This window comes from Streptopelia decaocto (genome assembly GCF_964273445.1).
Source record: "Streptopelia decaocto genome assembly, chromosome: 2".
Classification (NCBI taxonomy): Eukaryota; Metazoa; Chordata; class Aves; order Columbiformes; family Columbidae; genus Streptopelia; species Streptopelia decaocto.
Genome location: NC_138655.1, coordinates 144,468,132 through 144,493,729, shown reverse-complemented (window position 1 = coordinate 144,493,729; position 25,598 = coordinate 144,468,132). Strand labels below are relative to the sequence as shown.

General features: G+C 37.6%; 1 protein-coding gene across 3 annotated transcripts in view; it reads left to right on the top strand.

Annotated features, from left to right (window-relative positions):
* The window catches only part of PIP4K2A (phosphatidylinositol-5-phosphate 4-kinase type 2 alpha), a 120,708-nt gene that overhangs the window by 44,585 nt on the left and 50,525 nt on the right, over positions 1-25,598 (top strand). For 2 of the 3 annotated variants that reach the window (XM_082044363.1, XM_082044362.1), the window contains 2 exons: positions 20,585-20,682; positions 21,804-21,900. In XM_082044363.1, the coding sequence (XP_081900489.1) occupies positions 20,585-20,682; positions 21,804-21,900 (195 nt within the window). Of the gene's footprint in view, positions 1-8,837; positions 8,842-20,583; positions 20,683-21,803; positions 21,901-25,598 lie in introns of those variants that run through there. The other variant, XM_082044364.1, reaches the window with a different exon arrangement.

The following is a 25,598-nucleotide window of genomic DNA, read 5'->3' as shown; positions in this document are numbered from 1 at the left end:
AGAGCTATCTCAGAATAATCAGGTACCAGAACCTATTGCTAGCATTCTGTTCCAGCTAAAATTGTCGGGACAGTATGAGATTAATTTTATGAATTCAGTGTTTGAAACCTATAAGTACATTTCAGCAAGCTTCTGGAGCTTGAGAAAATTATGTGACATGTGTTATGTCATTTGCTTATTTATAACCATGGTCCAGCAAATTAGACTGTCACAGTCCTGTCCCATCAGTCTCCTGAGAAAGTTCCCTTCAATTTGAGGTAACACACTAGTTGTTTAGATCCAGCTGATGGCTTGACACCAGAAATAAATGAACAAAAGGCCTTGATATGGGCAGAAGGATTACTGAAGGGTTTTGCTATGGACTGCTCAGGGTGAAATACCATAAACAGTATAACATCGTGCTTAATGTCCTGCTTGCTATCCTGCCATATATCACCCCGTCCCACTCTCTTGTGCAGGCTTCGGTGCTGATGTGGCACAGCGGTGAGCCACTGCAGCCTGCTCATTCACTACAAGGAGAAGGAGAAACCACAGCAGTTGTCCCTGTGGCTCAGCAAGAGCAAAGCGGCTGCTGGGGACTGGCTGGGGTGGAGGTGGGGGGACGGGGAGAGGCACAGAGTGGGGATGCACCAGATCCATACGGGCTGTTTGCACGTCCCCACCTTAGTTAACACAGGACCAAGAAACTGCCTTGATTTTAGGTACAACAAATTACTTGTGTGGAAATGGTTTTTGGAAAAAAATGAAAGACCATTTTGAGAGCCCTTTGCCATCTCATCTTACTGATTTTTGTTGTTCAGTTTATAGAAAAGGAGTTAAATTAGATTCAGGAAGTAGCTGACTTAGCTCTTCTTTGCAATAACAAGATTTGAGACAGAAAAGATTGGAACAAGAATAATGCTCTTTTCCGATGAATTTGCAGTGTTTTACTTACAATGCAGAATTACCATTTTACTCATATTATTGGTCAGTCTTCTTTCATTTTCTTTCCAGTCACTGTGTATGAAAGGTACAGGTAAACTTCTTCTGTTGCTTTACTTATTTAGAAACCTGCACAACTACAAAGATATTTGGGCAGGTGATGTGTGACTTGTGACTCCAAAAATAGATGTTTTACGTTGGGCGTCATGCTGATACACAGGGTGTTACCTGGAGTTTTTTGGCCATCTTCCTTCCTACCACTGAGTTTCTCTCTCCTTCATTTCGTTTCTTTCTACAGTTCTTGACTTTTCTTCCTGTTAACTTGTCAATGTCAGTGGGAATTTCCATTAATTTACCATAGCTCAAATACTGCAGCTTAGGCCTTGTTCTCTTGGATACAGGGAAGACAAACACCAGGAGTCTGATTCACCTTTATATTTCAGTTGGTTTATGCGGCAGTTCCATAGACATCGTTGCAGATGTTTTTGATCCATAGCCTTTGGGATGAAAGGACAGTCTAGCTTGTGAACCTGAGCAGGAGCTTGTAACATGATGACTGTGCATCCTGTCTGGTATCAGGAGACACCAGAGTCTGCTACGTTTTGGTTGAGACACTTACGGGTATAGTTACGTCAAACTCAAGAAGCACTAAGAGTGTCTTCAGCACTGCTGTGTGCCCGAGCACCTGACTTCAGACTCCAGCCAAAGACAACCTTTACTTCGAACGTCTTGTCTTTAAAATATCTGTCCTGCATTGTACATTTCATACAGTATTACTTTGTCATGAAACAGAATATTGACATCATCATAAATTCTGTAGTGAAAAAACAGCGACCTCTTTTCCTACTAGATAAAACCATTATTTTGTTCTTTTCATTCTGTCTTAAAGGATTTGGTGTGTTGGCTTGTTTTATCTGTAATCCAGTGTCTTGGTGTGGCATTTAAGAGAGAGGGGGAGGCTACCCCCCAAAAAAAACCCCAGACAAACAAACTGAAACAAAAAACCCCCACACGCTGTGACACTAGTTTAATCTGTTCTGAGTTCTTGGTTACTGGTAGTTCAGCAGCAGAAAACCAAGAGATTATTCTGGAAGGGACCCTGGCATGCATTTAGAAAAGACACCATCAAGATGAGTCCCAGTTCTTGAATGCTAAAAAGTGTTTGCAAGGAATCTTTCTTTTGACTGTAAACTTTTACACATTTTCCATAATAATCGCTCGCTCATCTTGATAATGTTCACAACGATGTATTTATACATCCCAGGCAGTCTGAGGCTCCCTGCAGAGCGGGGTGGAGGGGAAGGAAATCAAGGTGTTTGGACTGAAGTCCTGCTTTGCCTGAAAGCAGAGATTTTTACTGGAGCTCTAACACTGAGAGGTGAATGACCACACATCGTTAACAGAAGTTTCTCCTGGGATTGCTCTGGTTTTCTCAAAGAGCAAATCCAGCCTGTGATCAGTTAATTATTTACATTGCACATAGGAATTATCTTTAGAACTTTATCATTGTTGCATACTTCCTTTTCTGTTAGTAGAAATTTCTGCCTCTGGAGGCTGAGCATGTTTTGATTTTTCCAGAAAAAGAAAACAGTGGTTATTTTTAGCTTAGGCCTGCTTTCCAGGTTGCTGTTCATCACCGCATTGCTAAATGGCTCCTTGTAAATGTGGCAGCAGGTTTTTGCCTCTGTGCTCTTAGGATATACATGTGTTGCTTTTTGTAAGAATTGATCTAAGTCCTGTCAAACCCTTCCTAAAGGTATGGTTAAGTTCCTTCAGTTCATTAACCATTTCTCATGGATAATGCTCCTGCTACAAATAAGTATTTTCATTCAGACAGTGACATAAGAAAAGCATGGCTTCTACTTGAATGGCAGCACTCTTCATTTTTTGTAACTCAGCTTTTCTCACTAATGAACATAAAAATCTCACTCAATCAAAGTTCGTGTGATTATACGTTAAATAGTGCATCCAGGATTTTATATTTAAAACATTTGGGAGCCCTTCTAAAATTACAGTGAAAGTATGTGTGAATTGGTGCATGAAATATAAAATATTTTACATGGGAACGATATGTGGTAATAATTATCAATTATCAGTAATACTAATCAAAGACTTAGACTCAACTCACAGAAGGTGTAAAGTCTTCTGGGATGGTTAAGACTTCAGAAATGAATAAATATTTTTGGTGGTATATTTGTGTTTCCTAGTTGCTCTTTCCAGTCTAGGATTATTTCAGCTTTTATGACTTATTTTGCCTTTCCCTACCTGTCCTTTTATTAAAAACCAGATAACAGTCTGTGGCTGGTTGTAAAGTACAATTTTAAAACATCAGAAAAATGTTTGAAAAAGATAATACACTGATTTAAAAAGAGAACAAATCTCAGACCAGTTACGGTGTAAATGACTGATAATTCAGATGTAGACTTAGGTCAAGGAAAGTATCTTCTGTCAGTAACGCTGCATATTTCATGTTGAAGTGTGTTGACAAGACACACACTTATGTATAAATGTTTCATCAAATTAAGAAACCAAAACTGAGGGTTTGTATTTTTTCTCTTCTTCTTCCTTCTCTTCCACCTCCTCAGCCTGCATTACTACTAGTTCAAAGTGCTTGCACAGGTTTAGTTCTCGCAAATGGAGCAGCTGCTCACAGGCCTTCTGCTTCTTGTATGTCTTGCCAACACTGATGGTTTGGGTTTTTCTCTTAAAACTCTTCATGTGCTCTTTGCTATTTGCTTGTGTGACTATCTGTATTTATATTCTCTGTGAGGCAGAATGTATTTTGTATATGAGTCTTTATCCTCAGTCCCCCAAAATTGTTCATACTACATAGTAGTTCCCAGTAACTAGGTGCTTTGCAAATATTTGATTAGCAGAGTAGCAAATGAATGACAAGTGAAATCCGTCCTGCCTCTACACTAGCAGATGTCTAGAGCCAGACTAGTCACCCTCAGATCCGCTTGGAATTAATGCAGAGAAAGAGGTGTTTTAAGGGCATTATCTTATGGCCTGTTTTAAACACTTGACTTTGACAAGATCAGTCTGGACTCGCTTTGTTGTTGCCTGTATCTCCATCACGATGAGTGCAGCTGAACCTTATGCTTCAGCTCTTGCTATTTCCATAGTCAGTTGAATTCTGCTCTGTGTCAGTATTGCTGCTCTGATGCTTTATTAATAGTTGCAAAAACTATTTACAACTTCAATGATTGCCTCAAATCTTAGGGCAGCCTAAAGTTAAATCCTTCAGTCAATGTTATTTTTCTCTGGGGAAGACCAAAGTTTGCTGAAGGAAGATGGAAGAAGGAAAGTGAAGCAAGTGAGAAGTACTTAGGTGTCTGCTGCATTTCCTGTAAATCCAGAGTTACTAAAAGCTGATTTCAATTAGAATGGACTGAGAAGAGGTTAAGAGGCTGGTGACACCGTGGGATGAACACTTCAGGTGGTTCTTGCTGGAGGTCTAAATGTGAGCTGGTTAACAGCCTCCGGCAGGTTGGATCTTTGATTATATTTACGCTTGTGAATGGAAACTGTTTGATAGCAAGTGAAACAACAAGAACTCTGAAAGGTTCCCAGATGATAGTGAAGTGTCTCCTGGTTGTTTTGGGAGTGAGATGTTTCTTTTTTAGTAAAAACATACAAGTAAACTGCTTTGGAAGTCCCCTTATCTCAGCTAGTGAACACCATATTTGCTTTGGGTTTTGCTGCTTGCCAGATGTCAATGTAAGCAGGATACTTAAGTGCACTGTTCAAAAGCACATGGCCAAATTCAGCCTCCTATTCAGGTACATTAGTGTAAGGAAATAAGGCAATCTGTAACTCTTAGTAATGTAAAAAGCAAGTTATATAAATTTCTTTGAAACAATTTACTTAATGTTTTAGATATTATTTTCCTCTTTATTGAACCAAATGCTTTCAATATACTTCTAAAGTGTTAACAGTGAAGTGGATGTTTTAAGGATAAATTACACGTGTAATTTCTCTAGCTTCTACAAAACAATACAGTAATTTGTGAACTCAGAAACATTTTTTCTTTAAGCGCTCTCCTTTCAAAGAATCTACTACTACCAAAAAAAATTACATAAAGATGGGGTATATGCTGTTAAAGAGTCAAATGAGCATCTCAGTAATTTTACTGGAAATGCATTTATTCTCCCTCTCTCTGAGCAGAGCATTAAGTCCCTCTCTTGGTCTGGACTTTTTCTCTGGAGCACTCATTAAACCAGAGTTCAAATGTCTGGTGTGCTGAGATGGTCTCAAGAGCTGAAAGAGAGATTATTGCAGTGATGTTAGTTTTAGCAAATTGTTCCTTTTTTCAAAAACAACAAACAAACCTTTCACCTGGTGACAGTTTGTGTCTTAGAGGTTCTGAAAGGGAAGCTGGACAACAGTGGGTTTAATATAACACTCTTTCCAGCATTTGTTCTATCAAGAGATTCTTTAAATACCAAAATTCATACTTTCTAAAGTTAAAATTGTTCCTGGTTTATGTCACAGGCTTTTTAATACTTTCCTTAGGCTGTAAGACCTCTATATTTTAAAGGAAAACAAGATTATTGACTTGCAGGGTACCACTAGTCAACAGTAAATTCATCACTTAATACTAACTTATTTACAGAAGTATTTGTCTAATATCTGTCGTGGATGTTTATTTTGACTGTAACTGACAGACTTTTCATAGGAAAGAGATCTCAACATCTATTAATGCTACTTCAGTTTGAAAACTTTGACTATGCGTTTTCAATTTGCTTGTGAAACCATACTCTTTCCAAAACAACTTGTACCAAGTCTCCAGCTCCCGTGAGATGAAATAAGCTACAGTGGCAAAAGTGCAATTTTTTGCTATCATAAATTAGTGGTTTACTGGTGACACTTTTCAAGTGCAAAACGACCTCTAACTTCATTATGACCTGGATAAAGCTAATAGTTTCCAGATGGTAAACCGAAGTGGAATAATAGGAGAATACAGCGTGTTATCTCAATTCTTTGTGTAAACCTATACATTGGTCCCTCTAGAGCTTATGCCATGACATTTGCACTGGAGGTGATGCTCAGTGGCCCTTGTCTTGGGGGAAATGCAGGACTTCTCCTCTCCTAGGTGGTGTACAAAAGTGGACCAAAATGTTAGTTCTTGCTTCTAGGTCTTTCAGCTCTGGGTCTGGTAGGCACTTTCACTACTATGGTTAGAGTGATCACAGTGCAACAGCATCTGTTTATCCATCATTCAGTGTTTCAGCAAAGATTATTATGAGGCTGTTTTTAGCACTGGCAGGTAGGTGGTATGTTATTTTTAGAACGTGTATTTAGTTTTTTCTTAGGTATCTGTGTTAGTATTTGAGGTCATTTGAACCAGCCAGGGCCATATGAGTCATCTTTATCCCACTGAGTTTACATGTTGTAGTCTGAAACATTTCTTTTTAACCTCCTTTCACCCCCCCCTCCCTTTTTTTCTTTTTCCCCTGGAGAGTATGACCCTAGAATAAAAACATATTCCTCACGTTGTGCCAAGTGCAGCTCTCCTGAAAATTGGCTTTAGTTGATCTGTCTTGCCTTCTGGGCTTATCTACTCCTAGACAGTAAAAGTGGGAGGGAGACAATACAGAAAGCCTGAGGACAAGAAACATTATTACACCACTGGCAGCTTTCCTGTGTTTGAAGCTTGCAAAGAAGTATTCAGTCTAAGGAAGAAAAACAGAGATGAGCATTGGAAAGATAATCTTCCTAACCAAAAGTTCAGCAGAGTTCTTAGTTTTGTTGCTGTTTGAAATCAAATTTCAGAGCTTGTGATATAAAGTTTGCTGGCTGATGAAGAGCTTATTGATCTGAAGGTCATATATAACTGTAACTATAAGCTTAGGCAGAGAGAGGGTGCACTTCAGCATTTACTAATTGCTTCAAACTTTGAAGTTCTACAAACCCAGTCTTAAATTTTTCTTATTATACTTAGAGTCATTGGAGTAAAAGTTTTTGGTTTTGTTTTTGCATTTCTTATATCTAGCTGTCCAAGATAGATACCTCTCCTCTGTCTTACATTTGATGAATAATGCAAAACTTGGTATGAGTTTTCTTTTATATTGAGACAGTAAATTTCCCTGGGAAAAATGTGTAAATATTGAAGACTTGTTTTACAGGCTTGAGTTAGAAAATGACCGTATTTTAAGACTTAAAAAGAAATCTTAATTGCTTTTCTTTTCCAGAATGTATACTTTTTCAGTTTTGCTGAGGCTTAGTCATAGCAGTTCTTAGCCAAGCCTTCAAGATTATTTAGTTGTACATATTCTTGCTGTGAATAGATAACATTCTCTTGGGAACTGGAGAAATCTCATCCACTGAGAGTCCAAAAGGTAGCAGGAGGCAAAAATATGTGAAACAAGGCACTCCTCAGGTGAACCTGTAGAGCTGAGGCAGAAAACTATAGTGAATTTTAAAGCAGAACTTTAAATTTAATGGAAGTTTAAATTTATAGGCAAGTCGTTTTTGTGAATATATAACCGATTTTAATTCTGTTTTACATTTGTATTTAATGAACTGAGTACTGCTTTTCTAAGCTCTGTGTGTCCATCTCCTCTGAAGATTCTTGACCGTGGGCTGGCAGGCAAGAGTTTGTTTTTTAAGAGAGATCCTTTTTAATTCACTTTTGTCAAGCTCCATCTGATAAATTGCGAAGCAATGCACTAAACTAGCATTCTTTTCGCTAAGTTAAATAAAACAACCTTAAATATCTGGGATACACAAAGTGGAAAATAAGTTAATCAAACCAAGTTTTATACTTGACATAGTAATATTTTTTTAAACAAAGGAAGTATTATCTGAAAACTAAAATCAGTTCAACTCACAAACATGCCTTAAGATTTCAAAACTAGGCCTCATCCTCCATAACATTTTTTTAATTAGGGAACCAGAAAAGGAAAACAAATCTTTTTGCTTTTTTGACTCCCAGTTGGTTTCTCAACTCTGAGTGACCTGTCTGTTCAACTCCGTTAGCAGAACTGAAGAAAATATTCTGCCTGCACTTGAAAAACAAGTTAGTTACCCAGAGCTGCTTTTGCAGTTCAGCAAACTCTGATTTTATTTTTTTTTTAAGTACTTAAATGTTGGCAGCAGAAACAAATGTCAAAATTGTTTTGGGTGCAGGAAATCTACTCATTAGTGCAGGTTACTGTTATTTCTTATTTTATGATACATTTTACAAGGTATTGAAGTTAAAACTTCATTTAAATTTCAAAAATACGTTTTTTACGAACCTTTATTCCCAGTGTAATAATCACACCTGAAGCTGCAGGCAGCTCTTCCAGCTTGAGGGGTTTTAGCTCATAGTCCAAACTTCGTAAATTAAGGAAATGCACAAGGAAGGATTTCACTGCTGCCTCCACTCCCCTGCACAGCCAGCAGGATGGACAAATCACCCAAATGAGCAAAAATCCTCTTCAGCAGGCTTGGCGTGTGTTTTAGCCTTGGTTATCACATGACCAACCACACACCCATGTATAATAGGCCACAAGAGGAAAAATGATGGTGCAAGGGCAGGGAAAATGGGGACAATCAGAAGTGCTGCTTCTGGGGGTGATGTTGGTAATGCTGACTTGTTTGGAGCACAGGCCTTTCTAAGTTTTTCTGAACACACCTGTGTCTCTTCTAGATTTCCTGAAAATGCTGCAGTATTGACTGTGCATTTTCAGTCAAAATTAATATAAAATCAGAAATGCTTTCATTAATTATTTGGGGGGTGGGGAGGGCAAAATAAAATGCAAGAAAAAAAGCCTGAGCTTACAAGCTTGAAGTAGATACTCTTAATCCGTCCTAGTTGTTGTATCTGTGCTGATGGTGGAAAAACAACAAGCACGTTCCTTAAGTTGCTGCATGTGCACTTCCCTCGGACTCCTCGTGCCTTGGTGGGCCAGCACCTTTACCTTTCAACCACTCCACCTTCCTGCCACTGCAGAAATTAATTAACAGTAGAAATGAATGGCTGTCTTCTGTGCAGAAAGTCCAGTCAGTAGTGCAGGTTACTGTTATTTTTCATTTTATTATGCATTTGACAAAGTATGGCAACTTTTGGCCTCAGTCTCCTTGAGAAAAAATGACAATAGCTTTTACTGTGAGTTTCTCTTCCCCCCCCCCCCAAAAAAAAAAAAAAAAAATTAGTTCTTTAGGTTTATATTTGAATTAAAACTAAGGGCAGCATTTCCTTTTTAACACTGTTTTTCAAAAAATATTTCTTAGTAAGACCGAAAATGGAAAAATGAGTATGTGTGCGCAGAGGAATGTGGAGGGCATAAGGGTGCACATTCCAGCTTGCCTGTGCTGGTGCGGTGATGCAAAGCAGCTGCGAGCCGAGTTAACTGGCCCTCGTACTGTGCAGGCAGCCTGCTCATGCCTCTGGTCCCAAAAATAGTACTTGGTTTGATACTACACGGCTTCAGATCTTCAAAATTGAGAAGTTGGGCTCGTTATTCAGAATCGCATTATTCAGAACTCTTTTTTTTTTTTTTTTTAATTTGCGTTGGAGAATTTCCTATATTAAGATTAGCGTTAATGGTTGAAAATGCATGTTGATAGCTCAGGGCTTTTTATTATTTTTAATTTATATGGACGTGTGAGTGTGTAAAATATGTATATCTGCATATGAAATTCTTGCTTAAGGGATAAATTAAATCTGCTAAATGTTTTTAATTTGGATTTCAAGTGTGGAAACAATCAAAAGGATAGCTTTCCTTTCTCATACTGTTGATCAGCAATACATAACCTGAATCAAATGTCAGTGATGCGAGAGAATTTCTGTGGGCCAGTTCTGCTCTCTGGGTCTTGGAAATGTGATTCTGGAGTCCAGGAGAGGAAATGAGTGGCAGCTGATCAAATACTGGCATAAACCACCTAAGCATGGGAAAATGCTTTTTGACTGCATTTGAAACAACATTACCACGGATAGTGTAGTAGAAACTACTATCAAAAATTTCTTATCTTTATAGTTTGTTTTAGTTTTTATCTTTACAGCAAAAATTATGCTGTCACTGTGTTTACTGAATGACAAAGTTTGGTAATTTCTGTTTGATCTCCCTTCAGAGGCACTGTGACACCAGTGCATGTTCAGATTAATGGCACTAAAACCACCAGAGTTGCATTTTATTTATGGGCTATGACAAATATAAATAGAAAGCGGATTTATGTCTTCTTGCCTATTGAACGTGTTGCGTTGTCCCCCTAAGCTCGTGAAATCCTCCAGTAACAAAAAGTCTGACCTGTAAACTGAGGAAAAAGGTCATGCAATTACATTACGTTGCTTTTAAAAAATTATATTTTATTTCACATCAAGGGATAGAAAGGATGTTTACCTTGAGTTATATAATCATTTCAACTCCCAGTTTAATCGGAATTGGAGGTGATGGGACCTGAGAGTCGCTGAGCTCTGGTCGCTCTGCGGCACCCCCTGACCCCTCATCTTCTGCGGGGCTGGGAAGGCTTTTTGGGGGTATGACATACCAGGCAGTAATTTAAATAGTCGTCCTGCAGCAAAATGAGCATTGCAGTTGTTACATTTGGGCAGTTAATATCCGATAAGTAATGATAATAAATCCGTGAAATTTTGTATATAGAATTACTGCCAAAACAAATCGGGATTCTGTGTGGGAAAAGGATATCCAGAGCAGAAGTAGAACTTGACTCATTGTAAACATACCAGGATACTGTTCTTTCCCAAACACCGAACAACTGGCACATAAATGCATGGGATCAGTAGCAAGAAGCTGCAGAGTTTATATATATATATATATATACATACACACTATGTATATGAATGAATGTATATTCTTAATACGCCTGTCAGAAGGGGACAGTAATGCATGTTTAGCAACCGTCTTTAAGAGGACAAAGATTCCTGCCTCAGTGACCACAGAAGACGTGGAGAGGAAAGTGCTGAAACAACTTCAGGAATCCCCAATGGCTCTTCTGAGGTTGCCACCCAGCTCGGGCTCTTTTTTGTGTCCTTGAGCCTTAAGACTTGTCACATCTCCCAGGAGCTGTTACTCTGTTCTGTCTAGCAACAGCTTCTGCATTTTCTCTGACAGCATTTTTATAAACAGAGCCCATGGAGCGACTTCATGTAGCAAAAAACGTGTCTGGATGGCATCCTGATAAGATCTGGAAGATTGGTAACCCTCCCAGGTACCTGTTAGCCTGACTGCAGGCATTACACTGCTTGGAATCAAAACGTTACATGGTAAATGCAAGAGGAACACGGTGCAACCAAGATGCATCAGGGACGTAAATTAAGGGATTTCTCTAAACCAAAGAAATGCAGTACTTACCCATTTGGACTTCTAGTATATTTTGTGTAGTGCTGCGCAGAAAATTGCTTCTCCTGGAGGATGTAGATTGAGAGGTAGCACATGGTGGTAGCTGAAGGCTAACACCTGCTGGCAGAGCAAGTTCTGTACTTTGTGCCCTTCCATTACTCTGTGTGGTCCATGTTACCCAGAACAACTGCTGTACTGCCTTACAGAACAGTTAAATACCTGTAGTTTGACCTTTGTGTGCTTGTTTCTAGTGTCACTCATTTCAGTTAATTAACTTCATAAATTAGATTTATATAATGCAAATGGGTTTGCTTCTGTTTTCAGAAAATTTGTCTCAGGGCTTCAGCCTTCACCTAATCCATAGTCAGAAATGGCTAGAATGAATCATGTTTTAATGTCATAATTTCACAAGTCAACGTTTTCCTAAATAGTGATGAATTTGTGAGGTTGCAATGTCTAACAGCACATTAAAGCGTGTTACCAAAAAGCCTATTCACAAGTTGGCCTTTCTTCTCCTTAATAATTAATAATAGTAATAATGTGAAATACATTACCTTCATTATGCCAGTGTAAAAATAACCAAAACATTTGCCTTTTCTACATTTGTTATTGCTTCTGAACAATAATGAAGCCCATCTGATGCCTTAAATTGTTGCTTTGTGGCCTTTATTCTGTGGCCACTCCAGTTTGTCATACTTAGGCAGGATGCTTTTAAAACCTTCCCCTTTATTAAGCAGCTGCATTGCATGTGTTATATGGGAGATGGTTTTTTAGTTTCCTTTTGCCATTATACTTTGCCTTTCTTTGTTGAGAGAATTTTTCTTCCATTGAATTTCATTGAATTCAGGTAACGCTGCAACATCTCCATATTTGTTTAGCTGCTTATTGGAATTTTATGTTTAGTTGCATGGACACATTTTTCCTGTTCAGAAAAGTTATACTCGAAAAATATGATCTTAAAAGCTGTTACGAGAAGATGGACATTCTTTAATAGACATCTTTAAGCCTGTTCTCTGGTTGGTTGGTTGGTTTGGTTGTTATCCAAATCTGAGTAACATGATTCATGGAACGGAAGTGTAATTTTATTTCATTTTGTTTCTGCTTGTTGAACTCTTCTTCCAGAATCCACAATAGGTCATTTAGAAAATCAGCAGAACATTTATCTGTGAGTTGTGTATTACTTCTTATATAGAACTGAACTTACTATTTTTAAGCCTTACCCTATGTCATAAATAAATACTTGGTGCCTCCTAGCATCTTCCTCTTTTTAGATATTCTCTTATGAAGCTTTCAGGACAAAGCCAGTGAACTAAAGTGTATCTGTTGCCAGATAAGCATTTTGTTCTTAATTTAGAAAAATATAGACCAGATTGCTATCAGACCTTGTAACAAGTATGTGTATTTTAAATCAGCATTTCAAACAATAACTGAAGATACATATTGCTATGAATTATTGTTTTAAAGTTCATCAACTTCCCAGCACACAAATTGAGGTTTTTAAAAAAAGGCTTGAGATATTTCTGCTCCAAAAATAGAATGTTATTGTATTAAGTTTGTGGCAAGCCTGCTAGCTAAGTTTGCAAAGTGTTGTCTGAGCTGCTTGCCTTGTGTTGTTTTCTTAACCAATACATTAACAAACAAGAATGAGCTCATCTGTATTGTGTGCATCACAACCCATGCACATCTGATGGACTTTCACTGCTTTAGTTTCCTTTTAGACTGAGACTGCACTTTTTTCTATGCCATTTGCTATTTAAACTATTTCACGTGTCAAAAATCTCCACTACAAATAAGTCACATTTCTGTTACTCTACTTTCCATTTCATTAATGTGCGTTAGTGTCTCTTTATACACAATTGCATTTGTTCCAGCTTTTTGGGAGAGTGATTATCATGACAGGCATTATTTCTGAGTAGATTAATTTATATTTGGTCTTTGATTATTTGGCACATTATGAAGTGTTAATTTTTGCACTCACTGGAAGGTGTAAGCAGATTCACAGGAAGTTTAACCAGATCTGTGGAAATGTGGCTTTACGCTTGTCTGACAATATGCAGCAGATGTTCTGGGTTTTCTGGACTGTGCAAATGTCCAAGAGACTTGAAAGACTTAAAAATTTGCATCAAAACATTTGTAAAGGGTATGTGATTTTGATGCTTTTGTTGTAGGTTCTTTAGACACTGTCGCTCCAAACTCTCTGAACAGGAGTTATAACCAAGTTTTATAAAATTCTTCATTTGTATTTGGGGCCCTGATATTCCAAATTTAAAGGTAAGCACCAAGAAATGAGTGGTTTCCAAACCCATTTTTTCCTCTGTTTTAGAACTGTGTCTGGTATGTCACAATATCCTGTTTGGAGCTTTCTCGGGTATCTCACAATATCCTGTTTTCCATGTGAATGCATGTGCTACAGACCTTCCCTCCCCAAAGATATCTTTGTACTGTTGAAAACAGCAACTAAAAGTCTCATGAAAACATGTGGGGTTTGCTGTGAAATGTTTGGTTTTCTTTTTTTTTTTAATTCAAAGTCCAACTCTAAGACTTCAGAAAAATCTTGCTACTTTTTTGATAAAAAGCAGATAAGCTTTAAGCAATGTGTTCATTTCTGAGAATTTGTAAATCCACAAAGGTTATTTATCATTTTTGCAAATTATTTCAGATATTCTGCGTTTAGTACTTTGGGAAAGGTATGTCTTTCTGCATTAAGACAATTAGAAAAACATTTGGTTCAATTTTGCCTACTTTCCTAATGTTAGATTATTGAATTTCATTGAAAGACAATCTAATGAACAGGTATCACCTGAACTGAAAAACATGAAGCTGCTCTAGCAGCGGGTAGATGGTAGAAACTTTGAGACATGTAAAATTTAAGTGCATATTACTCTGGCAGTTAAGTGGGCTTTTGTGTTGGTTTGGTTTGGTTGGTTTGGTTTTGGGGTTTTTTTTGTGTGTTTTTTTGTTGGTTGGTTTTATTCATATTCCTTAAATTATAGTGATCCTAAAGACTCAGAGAAAACTAAATACTTTCCCCTCTGTTTTTCTTAGTCGTATCATTGTTTTAATCTCATGACTCTGGATAGGTAACCAGAAATTACTTATATAGAAGAAGTTTCCTATGCCTTTTAAAATCCTAGCACATTGTGTAGTTAATTTAAAAAATAATAATAATTTTTAAAAAGTCTAGGTAGATGTATTTTACCTTGTGCTTTTAGGGAAGGAAAAAAAAAGAGGAGAGATGAAAACCTCATTTAAAACAAATTAAGGAGTATTTTGCTGAACTGATTTATTTCTCTACAGCAGAACTTAGCTTAACCTTTTATTTCTCTTGCAAGAATGGCTTTGAGTGTAATTTAAACTGTCAAATGACATTTATCAAAAGATGGTTTTGCCCTGTAACAGGCAGATGTCTTCCACAAAATTGATTAGCTGCTGACCTCATCCACCCTTTTCAGACCCTTCAAGGTAGATTTCAAAGAGCTGTAAAATAATCACTTCACTTTCAGTTTATACTTCAACACAAGGCATTTACTGTCCCGGTAGTGATACTGTGACGGGTTCCACATCTGGGATGGAGAGGATGTCAGTGCCTGCCCATAGCTCTGCCTGTCACCACCCGGCCCACTGCGCTTTCACCTGAACCCCTGCTCCCTGCAAAATAGGAACAGCTTTGGAAATGCCTTTTTACGGGATAATATAATGAATCAGATCAAGAAATTGTTTCTTCTAGATGACTGCACTCCAGTAATCCGGAAAATGCTCTGTTTGTTAAGACTTACAGGGTGGTCAGTTATCAAGAAGGTGCTGGAAAAATGAAGGATAATAGTCTCCTAAACGCGAAATGTTATACCCCCAACAGTTTTCCTCTGTTGCATTCTTATTCTCCAGCCTTGTGTTCTAAGAGCAGTCCATCAGAAGCCAATAGACTTGCTTTTGTAAGCATTAACCTATCAGTAAGTTAATTAACTGTGTCTTTGTGGCCCTGTCAAAATGGTGGCTCCATGCCTGAACAAAAAGTACTGATATTTTCTTCTCTTCAGAGCTCTGTGCAAGTTTCCTTGCCAAAGAAGAAACAGAGATGCAAAAAGTAAACAACGAACATAAAAATCTCAGAACTGCTGGTGGTGTGAAAAGTTCAATTCTATTTTTAGACTTCAATAATTTCTTTCTTCCAAAGCCTCTCCCACTTCGTCTGAAATCTGTGTTTAAAAATACACAAATTTGTGAAAAATGCGCTTTCTCTCAAAGTAACAAACCATTTGTAGCTTGTTTGTCTCAGTGGATCAGACCTCTGTGCACTGGCTTTCAGTTCACAAAGAGAGTTGGGAGATAAACGGCGATAAACAGAGCTAAAAAGAAAGTAACACTTCATGACTTCAGCCTCATCCAGCATCAGAAGGAATGAGGATTTTCCTGTGTGTGAAACTGCCAAGAGCCGTAACTGCGACTGATATGTTTTATCAAGCTGTTCGGTGCGAAACATCTAATTCCTCTGTAGGCTCAGCCACTGGGTCTGCCTGATATGTTAAATTAAAAGGAAACAGTATCTATGCTGTATATTAAAGCTGAGATATTAAATACAAGAACCCACATACAGAATTAAGCCTTTAAATAGGAAGGGAGTTTCAGAAGGAACCACTGAGCATTGCTAAGTAGTCTGCATGTGATTTGTGATGTGCTTGGGATGAAATTTTGGACGTTGATGTGCATGGCTTCTTTGATTTTGTACTTTTTTTGTAGTTTTTAATGAATAATACCAGCTGTAATGTGTTACACAGGTTTCTTGCTGCAGCATTGTAGTAAGAGGCATCAGCTTCTGTCTTAGAGAAGAGGATCATTGTCCTGACTCCCCTAGCTAAGCATGCAATATCTGCTGTAAATTGCCTTTATTATATGCTACTTAAATATCTCATTGTCTGCTTTGCATACAAGCAATTTATTGCTGCTTATGTTCTGACAGAATGAAAATTAATGTTTAATTATGCATTGCCCTGGTAATGTGGTGTTTAGGGTGAATGTATCTGAATTAAGTAAGGGCCATTAATAATGCCTAACAATTTGTGATATATTCATTGCTTGATTTCAAATCATATAAATTGGAGAAGCTTATTTGAAATGTCACCAATATAAGATGGTTTTGTGGGAACACCTCTCTGTGTGCTAATTTCAGAATCATTACCAGCTGAGTCTTACTATTTATTCAATGTCCGGTAGGCTTTTATTATTCCCTTATTTGCAGTTTAATTACAACCTCTGTTTTCCTGACAGTGTGAATTCAATCCCGAACCTGCAGGAGCAAAATGAGTTGCAATCAGTCGGTTTTGGCCTGAAAGCCGCCTCCTTTCCCTTCGGCCCCCTCCCACCTGCCACGACCAGACACAGCCCTGAGCAGATCCCCACAGCCACCATTTTTTTGTACCAGGTGTTTAAAGGGGCGATGCCAATCTCAGGTTCTTTAAATTGTTCTTCCTTAAAGCTCATAAGTCTTGGAGGATGTCTCCATCTCACATAACCACCTGGTTTTATACCAATATCACAGAAGATGGTTGAATAAATTACTCAAAGGAAGATTTCTGGGTCACCTATTAATATCTTGTGTGCATGAGTTTACAAATCTTATTAATAGACATGAGGTATTTATGCATAATATACATGGTTACTGTGCAACTAAAATCTTAGTCATTCATATTTAAAATAATCTGTTCTCTAAGGCTATTATATGGGATTTAAATTCCTCAAAGACATAGTAAGCATTGTCTGTTTCAAATAATGTGACAAACTGCAGCAAAATTTCGCATTGGCAACAATGTTGAAGAAGGTAGGTTGCAGGACTAAAACGCCTTTCTTTCTCAGTCTGGTGCACATGCATTTATTGTAGAGATGCTTTAAATGTGGATTCTTTTAGAAGAAGTTGTAATTAAATTAATGTTAGATCCTCGGTCCTCATCAAAAAGTCAGTTCTCTGTCCAGTGAAGCTCTTTGTGCTTCATTTATGCATCGTGATTATCTCTTGTGGGAAATTATTTCTTGCTTATGATTTTGTTACATTCAGAAGCACTCCTTAGATGAAAATGGATATTTCCTATTTCTTATGTGATTATTACAGCTATTGTAACACAGTTTCTGTTGTAATTGGGAATAGTGAACTTTCATCCTCACAGTCACATTTCATTTGCTATTGCTAAGGGAACCGGCTGTATTTAACTGGTAACATGAGGAGATGCATATAACACTTGGCAAAGGTATCACATGCATCTTACTTAATTTTGTGTCACGCTTGACATTCAAACACAGAGAAAAAGAAGCAAAATTTTCATCTGAGGCAAGGCTTGAAGTGTCTTCTTTGTGTTTGGTATTTAGTGTCTTTCGAATGTGACTGTTTCTTTACACGGTGATGGCAAAGTGGAGAATTGATCCCTCTGACCTTTCCCTTTCCTTTTAGCTTTTCAAGAGCTGGTGGGGTGGGGGGGTGGGTTGGATATTGTTTCTTCTCCCCCCCCGCATGTGGTTCCAGTTTCCACCAAGATCTAATGACATGGGTATTCCTTTCTGTCTTGTGTGCACTTTCCAATCTGGCCTCATCAAATCTATCCGAAAAATGCACTAACGCACAAAGAACCAGACCTTATGCTTGAAAGGTTTAAATTAATTAATGGCCTGTGCTGGTGGGACATGCCATTACTCAGCTGGTGTGCTATACCAAAGGTCATTTCTACTGTGTGTTCATCACCTGCTTCCCCCCGCTTCCTCCTAGAGAGGAATTCCCTAAAATATTAGAGAAATTGCTTTTACATACCTCAGATTTGAATGAATCTCACACTCACATCCACCCCCCAGAAAAAAAACCCTAACTCTTCCCTCTATCCCCCCAAATAAAAACCCAACCCAAAAACCTTTGTTATTCTGCATTATTTGCCTTATTGGAGGGGGGGGGTCTGCATTCACATATTGTAGGGAACTTCCGGGGAGAATTATTTTAGAATTTTTGTTTGGAATAGAAGAATCTCTAAAGTATGCAAATGCAAGCACATTTGGCTATGTTATTCCACTATGCAGATGACATTTGTAAGGCCTACAGGCACAATTAAAACTGTGCCATTATAGCACAAATTTAAATATTCACAGCATGAAAGCAATTCTGTAGGTGTATTCAGGAAAACTTTACACCAGTAAATTAAGAAAGTGAATACATGTGGAAATTTGATTAATGCAATTTTGGTAATCTAAAATCCAGATTTTCAAGCAGACTTGCAAATTGTAGATGGGTCATTTGATGATATGTGAATTCAGCATTATTGACAGTATTCAAGGGAAGATATTCTTGGGATCACTTTTGGCTCTGGTGGAAGTGCATGTACATCTCTCTTATCCCTCTTTCTAGTGTGGAATTTGTACAGTCTGGCAGTCTAAGACGGTAGGTAATTCCATGTAAGCAAATCTAAAGTTTCATATCTCTGTGTAATATATCTACTTGTCTCTAGTTTTATTTGCACTTGTCTCTAGTTCTGTTTGCACAACAGCTAGACTAGTTCTGCGAACTCTCAAACCTGCCCTGTGGTTTCAGGGTGAAATTGGCCTACAGAGATATCAACTGCAGTAAAGAGCATGTATGTTAGATGTAGTGATTTTCTATCAACTTTTTGTTGGTTCGTGTCATATTTAATGAGGTGTCAGCATAATTTATCAGGTTTGTACAGCTGCGTTTTCAAAAATTTAATGGAGTTTCCTCTGTCTCTCCTTTTGGAAGGAGGAAAGAGCCTTCTCCCTACAGCTCCAAGGAGCAGAGCATAGTCAGCCCATCCCAGTCATCTTTCTGTTCCCTTTCTCCACTCTGCCATATAGCTGCCTCTATCTAGAGATTTTCATGGCTTTTCAAAGAAGCATTCCATAAAGTAAATTCAACGGATTATTATCAGTTTTTATGTGGGCTGGAGAGATCTGAATAATAAAAATAAGACATGGCAAGGAACATTACTGGGACTTGAAACTACTGGAAAATTATGAGGCCACCTGACCTGCCTGCTTGCGTTTGTTCCTTTCCTCTGTTCAAGAGCTAAAAGGCTCCTCACTGTTTTCCTATTTTGTTTAACTTAGTTCTGCAAACGGTCGTGCATGCATTTTTTTTCCTCCACTATTTATAACCTATAGCTGCTTCAGTGAAGGTTTCTCCAAAAGCAGGGTAGCATTTGCAGGCAACTAATAGCTTCATAGTTGGAAAACAGTGTTGGGAGAGAGTGCTAGGAGCAGAGGATCACCCCTGTATTGCTATATCCAACCCTGGTCTGCATTTGTATTGATGCAGAGTTGGTTTTCCCTCTAAACCCTGTAGAAGCAAAATGTGCTCCGCATGAGCGAAAATACTTAACTGGGTAAATCGAGATGCGTGACCAGGGTGTAGAGAACCGTAAGAACATAGGTAAAATGTATGTCATGGGTATTTGGTGGCTGCTGTTGTAATGGGTATCTCATTCATCATTTGAAAGCACCGTTGCAAGCTCACAATTCTCTATCTCATGTCCATCATGTTTTAGTTAAAATTTACTAAAGTAAGGGTAGATTAATACATGCAATAATAAAAACATGCCTACAAACTAGGTAATAGTAAAGTTGTACGTTTTGTCATAAAGATGTGACGAGAAGTGGGTTTCAAATAAACATGAAAAATCCTAATCTTGAGAAGACTGACAAAATTAGTTTCAAAACTAGAATGAATAGGTGGTCCCCATACATGTAACAAAATAAGGACAACCTTTGAATTTCTATTTCTAAGCAACAATTTAGCTATTTAAATAGTTTGTCCAACTTGAACAATCAAAAAAAACCCAACCCGAATGCTGTGACTTGCAAAAACTTGGTTGAGGTCTGCACTGTTGGAAGAAACTAGCATCTGTTTATTGAACCCAAAGCACATGCATTCACACGTAAGCAACTTTTCATTTTATTTTCACTACATAGCTCAAGACACAGACATGTAAGACTGGCTCATAAGCTGCAAAGGTAAATACTTGTTTGAAATACAGAATTTGAGTTATCTTTGGAGAGCATAGCTCAGTTGCCTAAACAGGAACAGTGTGTTGGATTAAAGACCATTTTACTGGCTTCCTCATTGACCTTCCATAAAAAGCACACTCCAGGTGTGCTTTGAAGCACTTTTTTTTTCTGAAACTAGTATAAATATGGAATGCTGTTTCTTCTTTTCCAAAGTGTCTATCTTGTGATTGGAAAGAATAAATCTGCTATTGCATTCTTCTTTTACTTAAATTCACTCCCAGGATGTATACACAAGAAATAGTAGACTGAATAACATTTTTGTAATTAAGACCCATGCAGCATCTTTGCAAAGACCTCAGCAACTAAATATATTCTGTTTTCTTTAGATCAATGAACTGAGCCATGTTCAAATCCCTGTTATGTTGATGCCAGATGATTTCAAAGCGTACTCAAAGATAAAGGTGGACAATCACCTTTTCAACAAGTAAGTACAAGCAACAGTTCTTTGTAGAAGTGGATAGTGGCATTGATATTTTTATGAAGTACTGTGAACTCTGTTATTTTTCAGTTGATGGGACTGAAGTTTTGGTGATTAAGTTAATCCTGCGATAAACATAACCATCTGTGCTGTTCTGAAAAGCAACAGCAGGGGCTGCTGGGTAGAATTTTTTCCTCCATATGGTTTGTTATTGCCTTATGAGTATCTTACATACTGAAGGTAATCCTTTCTTGGTGTGATTATTTATGGCTGATAAAAGCACTTATTTGCTATTTTTAAGAACATAAATTCATGTGTATGCACTTTTTTATTAAAACAAATATTTGAACAAGAATGAGAATTTAAGCATATATCAAAGCTGAATAATCTTCAGCTTTCTATAATCCATAATGCAAAATCATACCAATCACATAGAAGCTCCAAAAGCTATTAAGATCATTTAATGTGATACCTGCATCTCTTAAAAATAAAATGCTCCTTGAACAGCATGTACGGACATACAAAACTATTAATGCTGTCTTGTGTATAAATTGAATTTTATTCAGGAATATATTGGAAAAAGCAAGGAAGAATTCTGCTACTTTGGGTCTTCTGTTATGCGACAAATGTTAAAATAAATCTTTTCATGTGTAAGTCTGAATTAACACTAGGATATTAAAATTAGCCCTGTACTGAATGAGTCCAATTTTCTTGAAGCTTTGGCACTGTCAGAGCTTTCTTATGTCACAGATGGTATAGTAATTCTTGTGTAATCCAATCTGAGATTTCACCTTTGAAGTAATTTTAGGGCAATGGGAAAAGATCCTTTTCTACTTTTGAGCCCAGGTTCCAAAGTTATAAAAATATAACTTGAATTTATTTCATCCAGTTATGTTTTAGCTTGTTAGAGACAAAAGACAAATATGTGTAAATTTTTTGAACATTGTAAAGAAAAAGAAAATAACACTGTGAGACCAAATGTCATTGAATAAAAGAAAACATTAAGGAGATTTTGTAATCTCTCTCCTATCCTTTGCTTTATATGAACAGAATGGAGACAGAATACTCTAGAGTTACTTATTGCATATGCAGGTGAATGAAATTGATTTGATTTTCTATTATTTCAGAGAAAACATGCCAAGTCATTTCAAATTTAAGGAATATTGCCCAATGGTTTTCCGTAATCTAAGAGAGAGATTTGGAATTGATGATCAAGACTTTCAGGTAAGTTTCCTTTCAAAACACTTAAACTGGTGATGTATACAGATTTTAAAGGTACATCCATGACAGTAGTGCAGTTGTGAAAAACAGGCCAATGTGGTGAAATGAAGTTATTTTTGTGTAAGTTGGAGGAAAACTAAGAGAAAAATAAGATATTCTTTCTACTTCTTCCCCCACTGCAACCAGAACATTTATTTTTTTTACCTCTTTGCCTGCCCTTGCTGTCTTCTGGTTCCTACCATTCTCCGATCTTTAGGCTTCCTTGTTTCCCGTTAGAGTACCTCCCAGTCATGAACCATGTTATTAAAACTGAAGGGTGATACCTCTTGCAATAGGAAGAAAAAATAATTTCTGGACACTACTGACAAGAGATGCTGTATTCAGCTGGATCACTTAGATAACAGTTGCTTCTGTAGGGTGTCTGTGTGAGATGTGGTTTCTGAAATGACCACAGCCTTTTTTTTTTTTCTTTCTTTTTTTTTTTTTTTCACTTCATGCTCTTTTTGTTTAGAAAAAAGTGACTTGCAGCTGCCAACTTCATACTGCTTCGTTATGTCTCCTTTTCCCATTGTTAAGAGGACCTGGAAACAAATAGCTTGCGAGGAGCAGATACAGCAAAAGGAGAACTCTGCTTCAGTCTGATTCACCAATATTCACTGACATTCCCTTTTCCACTAACTGTGCCTAATGCACACTCTTTCAGCCGCAGGGATAATTCCTTCTGTGGTCACCTGCGGGATGTCCTGTCCAAAAGAGCACTTGCCCTGTAACCCAGCGCTGCTTCCTCTGGTGCCCTCTTGCTCTTCTAAACTGTTTCAATGTTGGCTGCAATTGTATTTGTAGCCTGTCACTAAGATATATTAGAAGGTATTTAATGAATGGTTTTAAGTAGCTAAACAAATTGTACAAAGTGTTTGTCGTAACACTCTCCTCCTTGCTCCATGGAGCAGACTCAATACTGCAGCTGAAACCTACATCTGAGTCCTTCAACTATCCACTTTACCAATTTTCCTTTTTTCAATATCAAGCAGTGTGTTAAAAATGCATAGGTGGGCTAAAACATGCTTGCAGGAGCGTAGATGGAGATTAGGTTATGGATCTTGATATACGGCCACTATGACTTTGGCAAGATGTTTCACCAGTAGGTAGAGGGTTGGGTTGTTTTTTTTCTGGTAGAGCTGTCATGATCCTATCTCATTATTTTTCATAATCCTGTTTACTGAAGCACTGGTTAAGAGGAAATATACCGAGACTCAAGCCAACAGTTAAAATAGTTGTGCCTAATTGCACTCCTGGTTTGATTTTCCTGATGGACCAAAGAGGTTTGAAAAGTTACTTGATCCCTTTATGTGAAGTTTTGCTTTTTCTTGTCAAAGGATCAGTGTGTCAAAGAGGAAGGAAATGTGATTGCTCTCAAAATTATGGTGTCAGCTCATGCTCAACATCTTATAGAAGATGGGATGATGACATTACTAAGCAATCAAAGTTGTATTTCAGTAAATATATTAGAAGACAAGGTGTTGTCATTAGTTAAAACTGGCAAACATAGCGTAATCAAAAGCACTGCAGTCCACAGCACTGTGAGATGTTTCTCCACTACTGTTATTTTCCTGTATCAAAAATAGCGTGGTCAGCAGGACAAGGGAAGTGATCCTTCCCCTGTACTCTGCATTGGTGAGGCCACACCTGGAGTATTGTGTTCAGTTCTGGGCCCCTCAGTTCAGGAAAGACATTGAAGTGCTGGAGCGAGTCCAGAGAAGAGCAACACGACTGGTGAAGGGACTTGAGCATAAGACCTATGGGGAGAGGCTGAGGGAGCTGGGGTTGTATAGTCTGGAGAAGAGGAGGCTTAGAGGTGACCTCATCACTCTCTATAACTACCTGAAGGGAAGTTATAGCCAGGTGGGGATTGGTCTCTTCTCCCAGGCAGTTAGCAATAGGACAAGGGGGCATGGGCTTAAACTCTGCCAGGGGAAATATAGGCTGGATATTAGAAAGAAATTCTTTACAGAGAGAGTGGTCAGGCATTGGAATGGCCTGCCCAGGGAGGTGGTGGACTCGCCGTCCCTGGAGGTTTTTAAACTCAGATTGGACATGGCACTTAGTGCCATGATCTAATAAACGGACTAGAGTTGGACCAAGGGTTGGACTTGATCTCTGAGGTCTTTTCCAACCCAGTCGATTCTGTGATTCTGTGATTCTGTTCTACAACAGAAATTCCCGTTAGAGCTATTTTCTACTGCTGTTTGGATTTATTAATGTGAACAGTGATAAAACAATGTTAAAGGATTATCATTAAATAAAATATCTATATTTTCAGATTAAAAACAAAAATACTTGTCTGTAGCTATGTGTTTTGGGTTTTTTTGACAATGTAGCTAAACAACAATCCAAAAGAAGAAAAGGCAACCACATTCTGGTTTTCGATTCAACAAAATTATGTAGTAGGTAGGAAAAAATCTTCAATGCTCTTTAGTATTTCAGGTATATTTAACAAAAATCAGTAGATAGTTATTATTATTTGTGACCTGAGGGAAGGCAATGTCTGCGTTCATTATTCTTTTTTTCCTTAACCCAAGCAGTGTGTCACTCTGAGTTCTTATTCTATACTGATGGGTTTTTTTAAAGCTCAAAGTAGTAATGTATTTTGAACAAACTTTTAAAATTACATCATTTTTATAGAAATACACATAAATGAAAATTCAAGTCACCCTATGTGTAAGATAGGGATTATCCATATTAAAAGTAGAGGTTGCCTTCATTTTAATGTTACATTCTCTGTGATTTAAAAAGGCAATCTAATTTGACAAAGGACAGTTGTTGTATATACTTTCTTTCAGGTAGTCTTTGTTTTGAAGTAATTCCAATGAATATTGTTTAAAATGGTTGTCTTATACTTGGAGACAAATATGAATTGGAAAAAGCCCCTTGAAAGGGAAAGTTTGTGGAAGAGACAGCAAGTAACTTTCTCTAGACAGTTTTTCTTATATAATGATTTTCAGGAAGGGAGTCCTAATCGATTGTGAACAATGTCATTCCCATTATTGAGCAAGATAGGATTGGTGTAGATAAATAAACCCAATTACTGTGTTCATTAGTCAGACACATCAGTTTAAATCAGGAAGAACATTAATTTTAAATGTTTTTATTTTCAGAATGTTCTGCAGATATCCTTGAGTTGTTCCAGATAGTGCTTACTCACAAGGAAAGACTAGAGGAAAAAAACCCTACCTCGTGAAAAGAATTTGATTGTGTACACTCTAATCACTGGGCTATACTAATTTTAATTCTTGACATTGTGTTATTCACTTTGTGCAGAAATTTTGTGAAATGCTTGACACACAGTCCACATATGGAATGGTTAATATAGAGATCTTCCCTTATGGAAATCTCCTCTTATTCCTGAAGAAAGATTTAAATTTCATGAAGTACAAGTTTTTTCCTACAAGCAGTCTTGACTTCAGAGTCAGGGGAATTCCTTAAATTGTGTATGGTTCATGCTTTACAGGAAGCCATTTCTAGTAATGGCAATTATGGTTCCTATAATGGACTCCCTTTCTTCACATGATGAAAACCAATTCCTTTTTTTGAGGTATCCTTGGTAATCTGGCCTACATCAATCTCTTTCATGGCTGGCTGGGCATCTATGAGAAACACTTTGATTAATACTGAACTAGGATTAAAGTGAAAATACAGTAAGA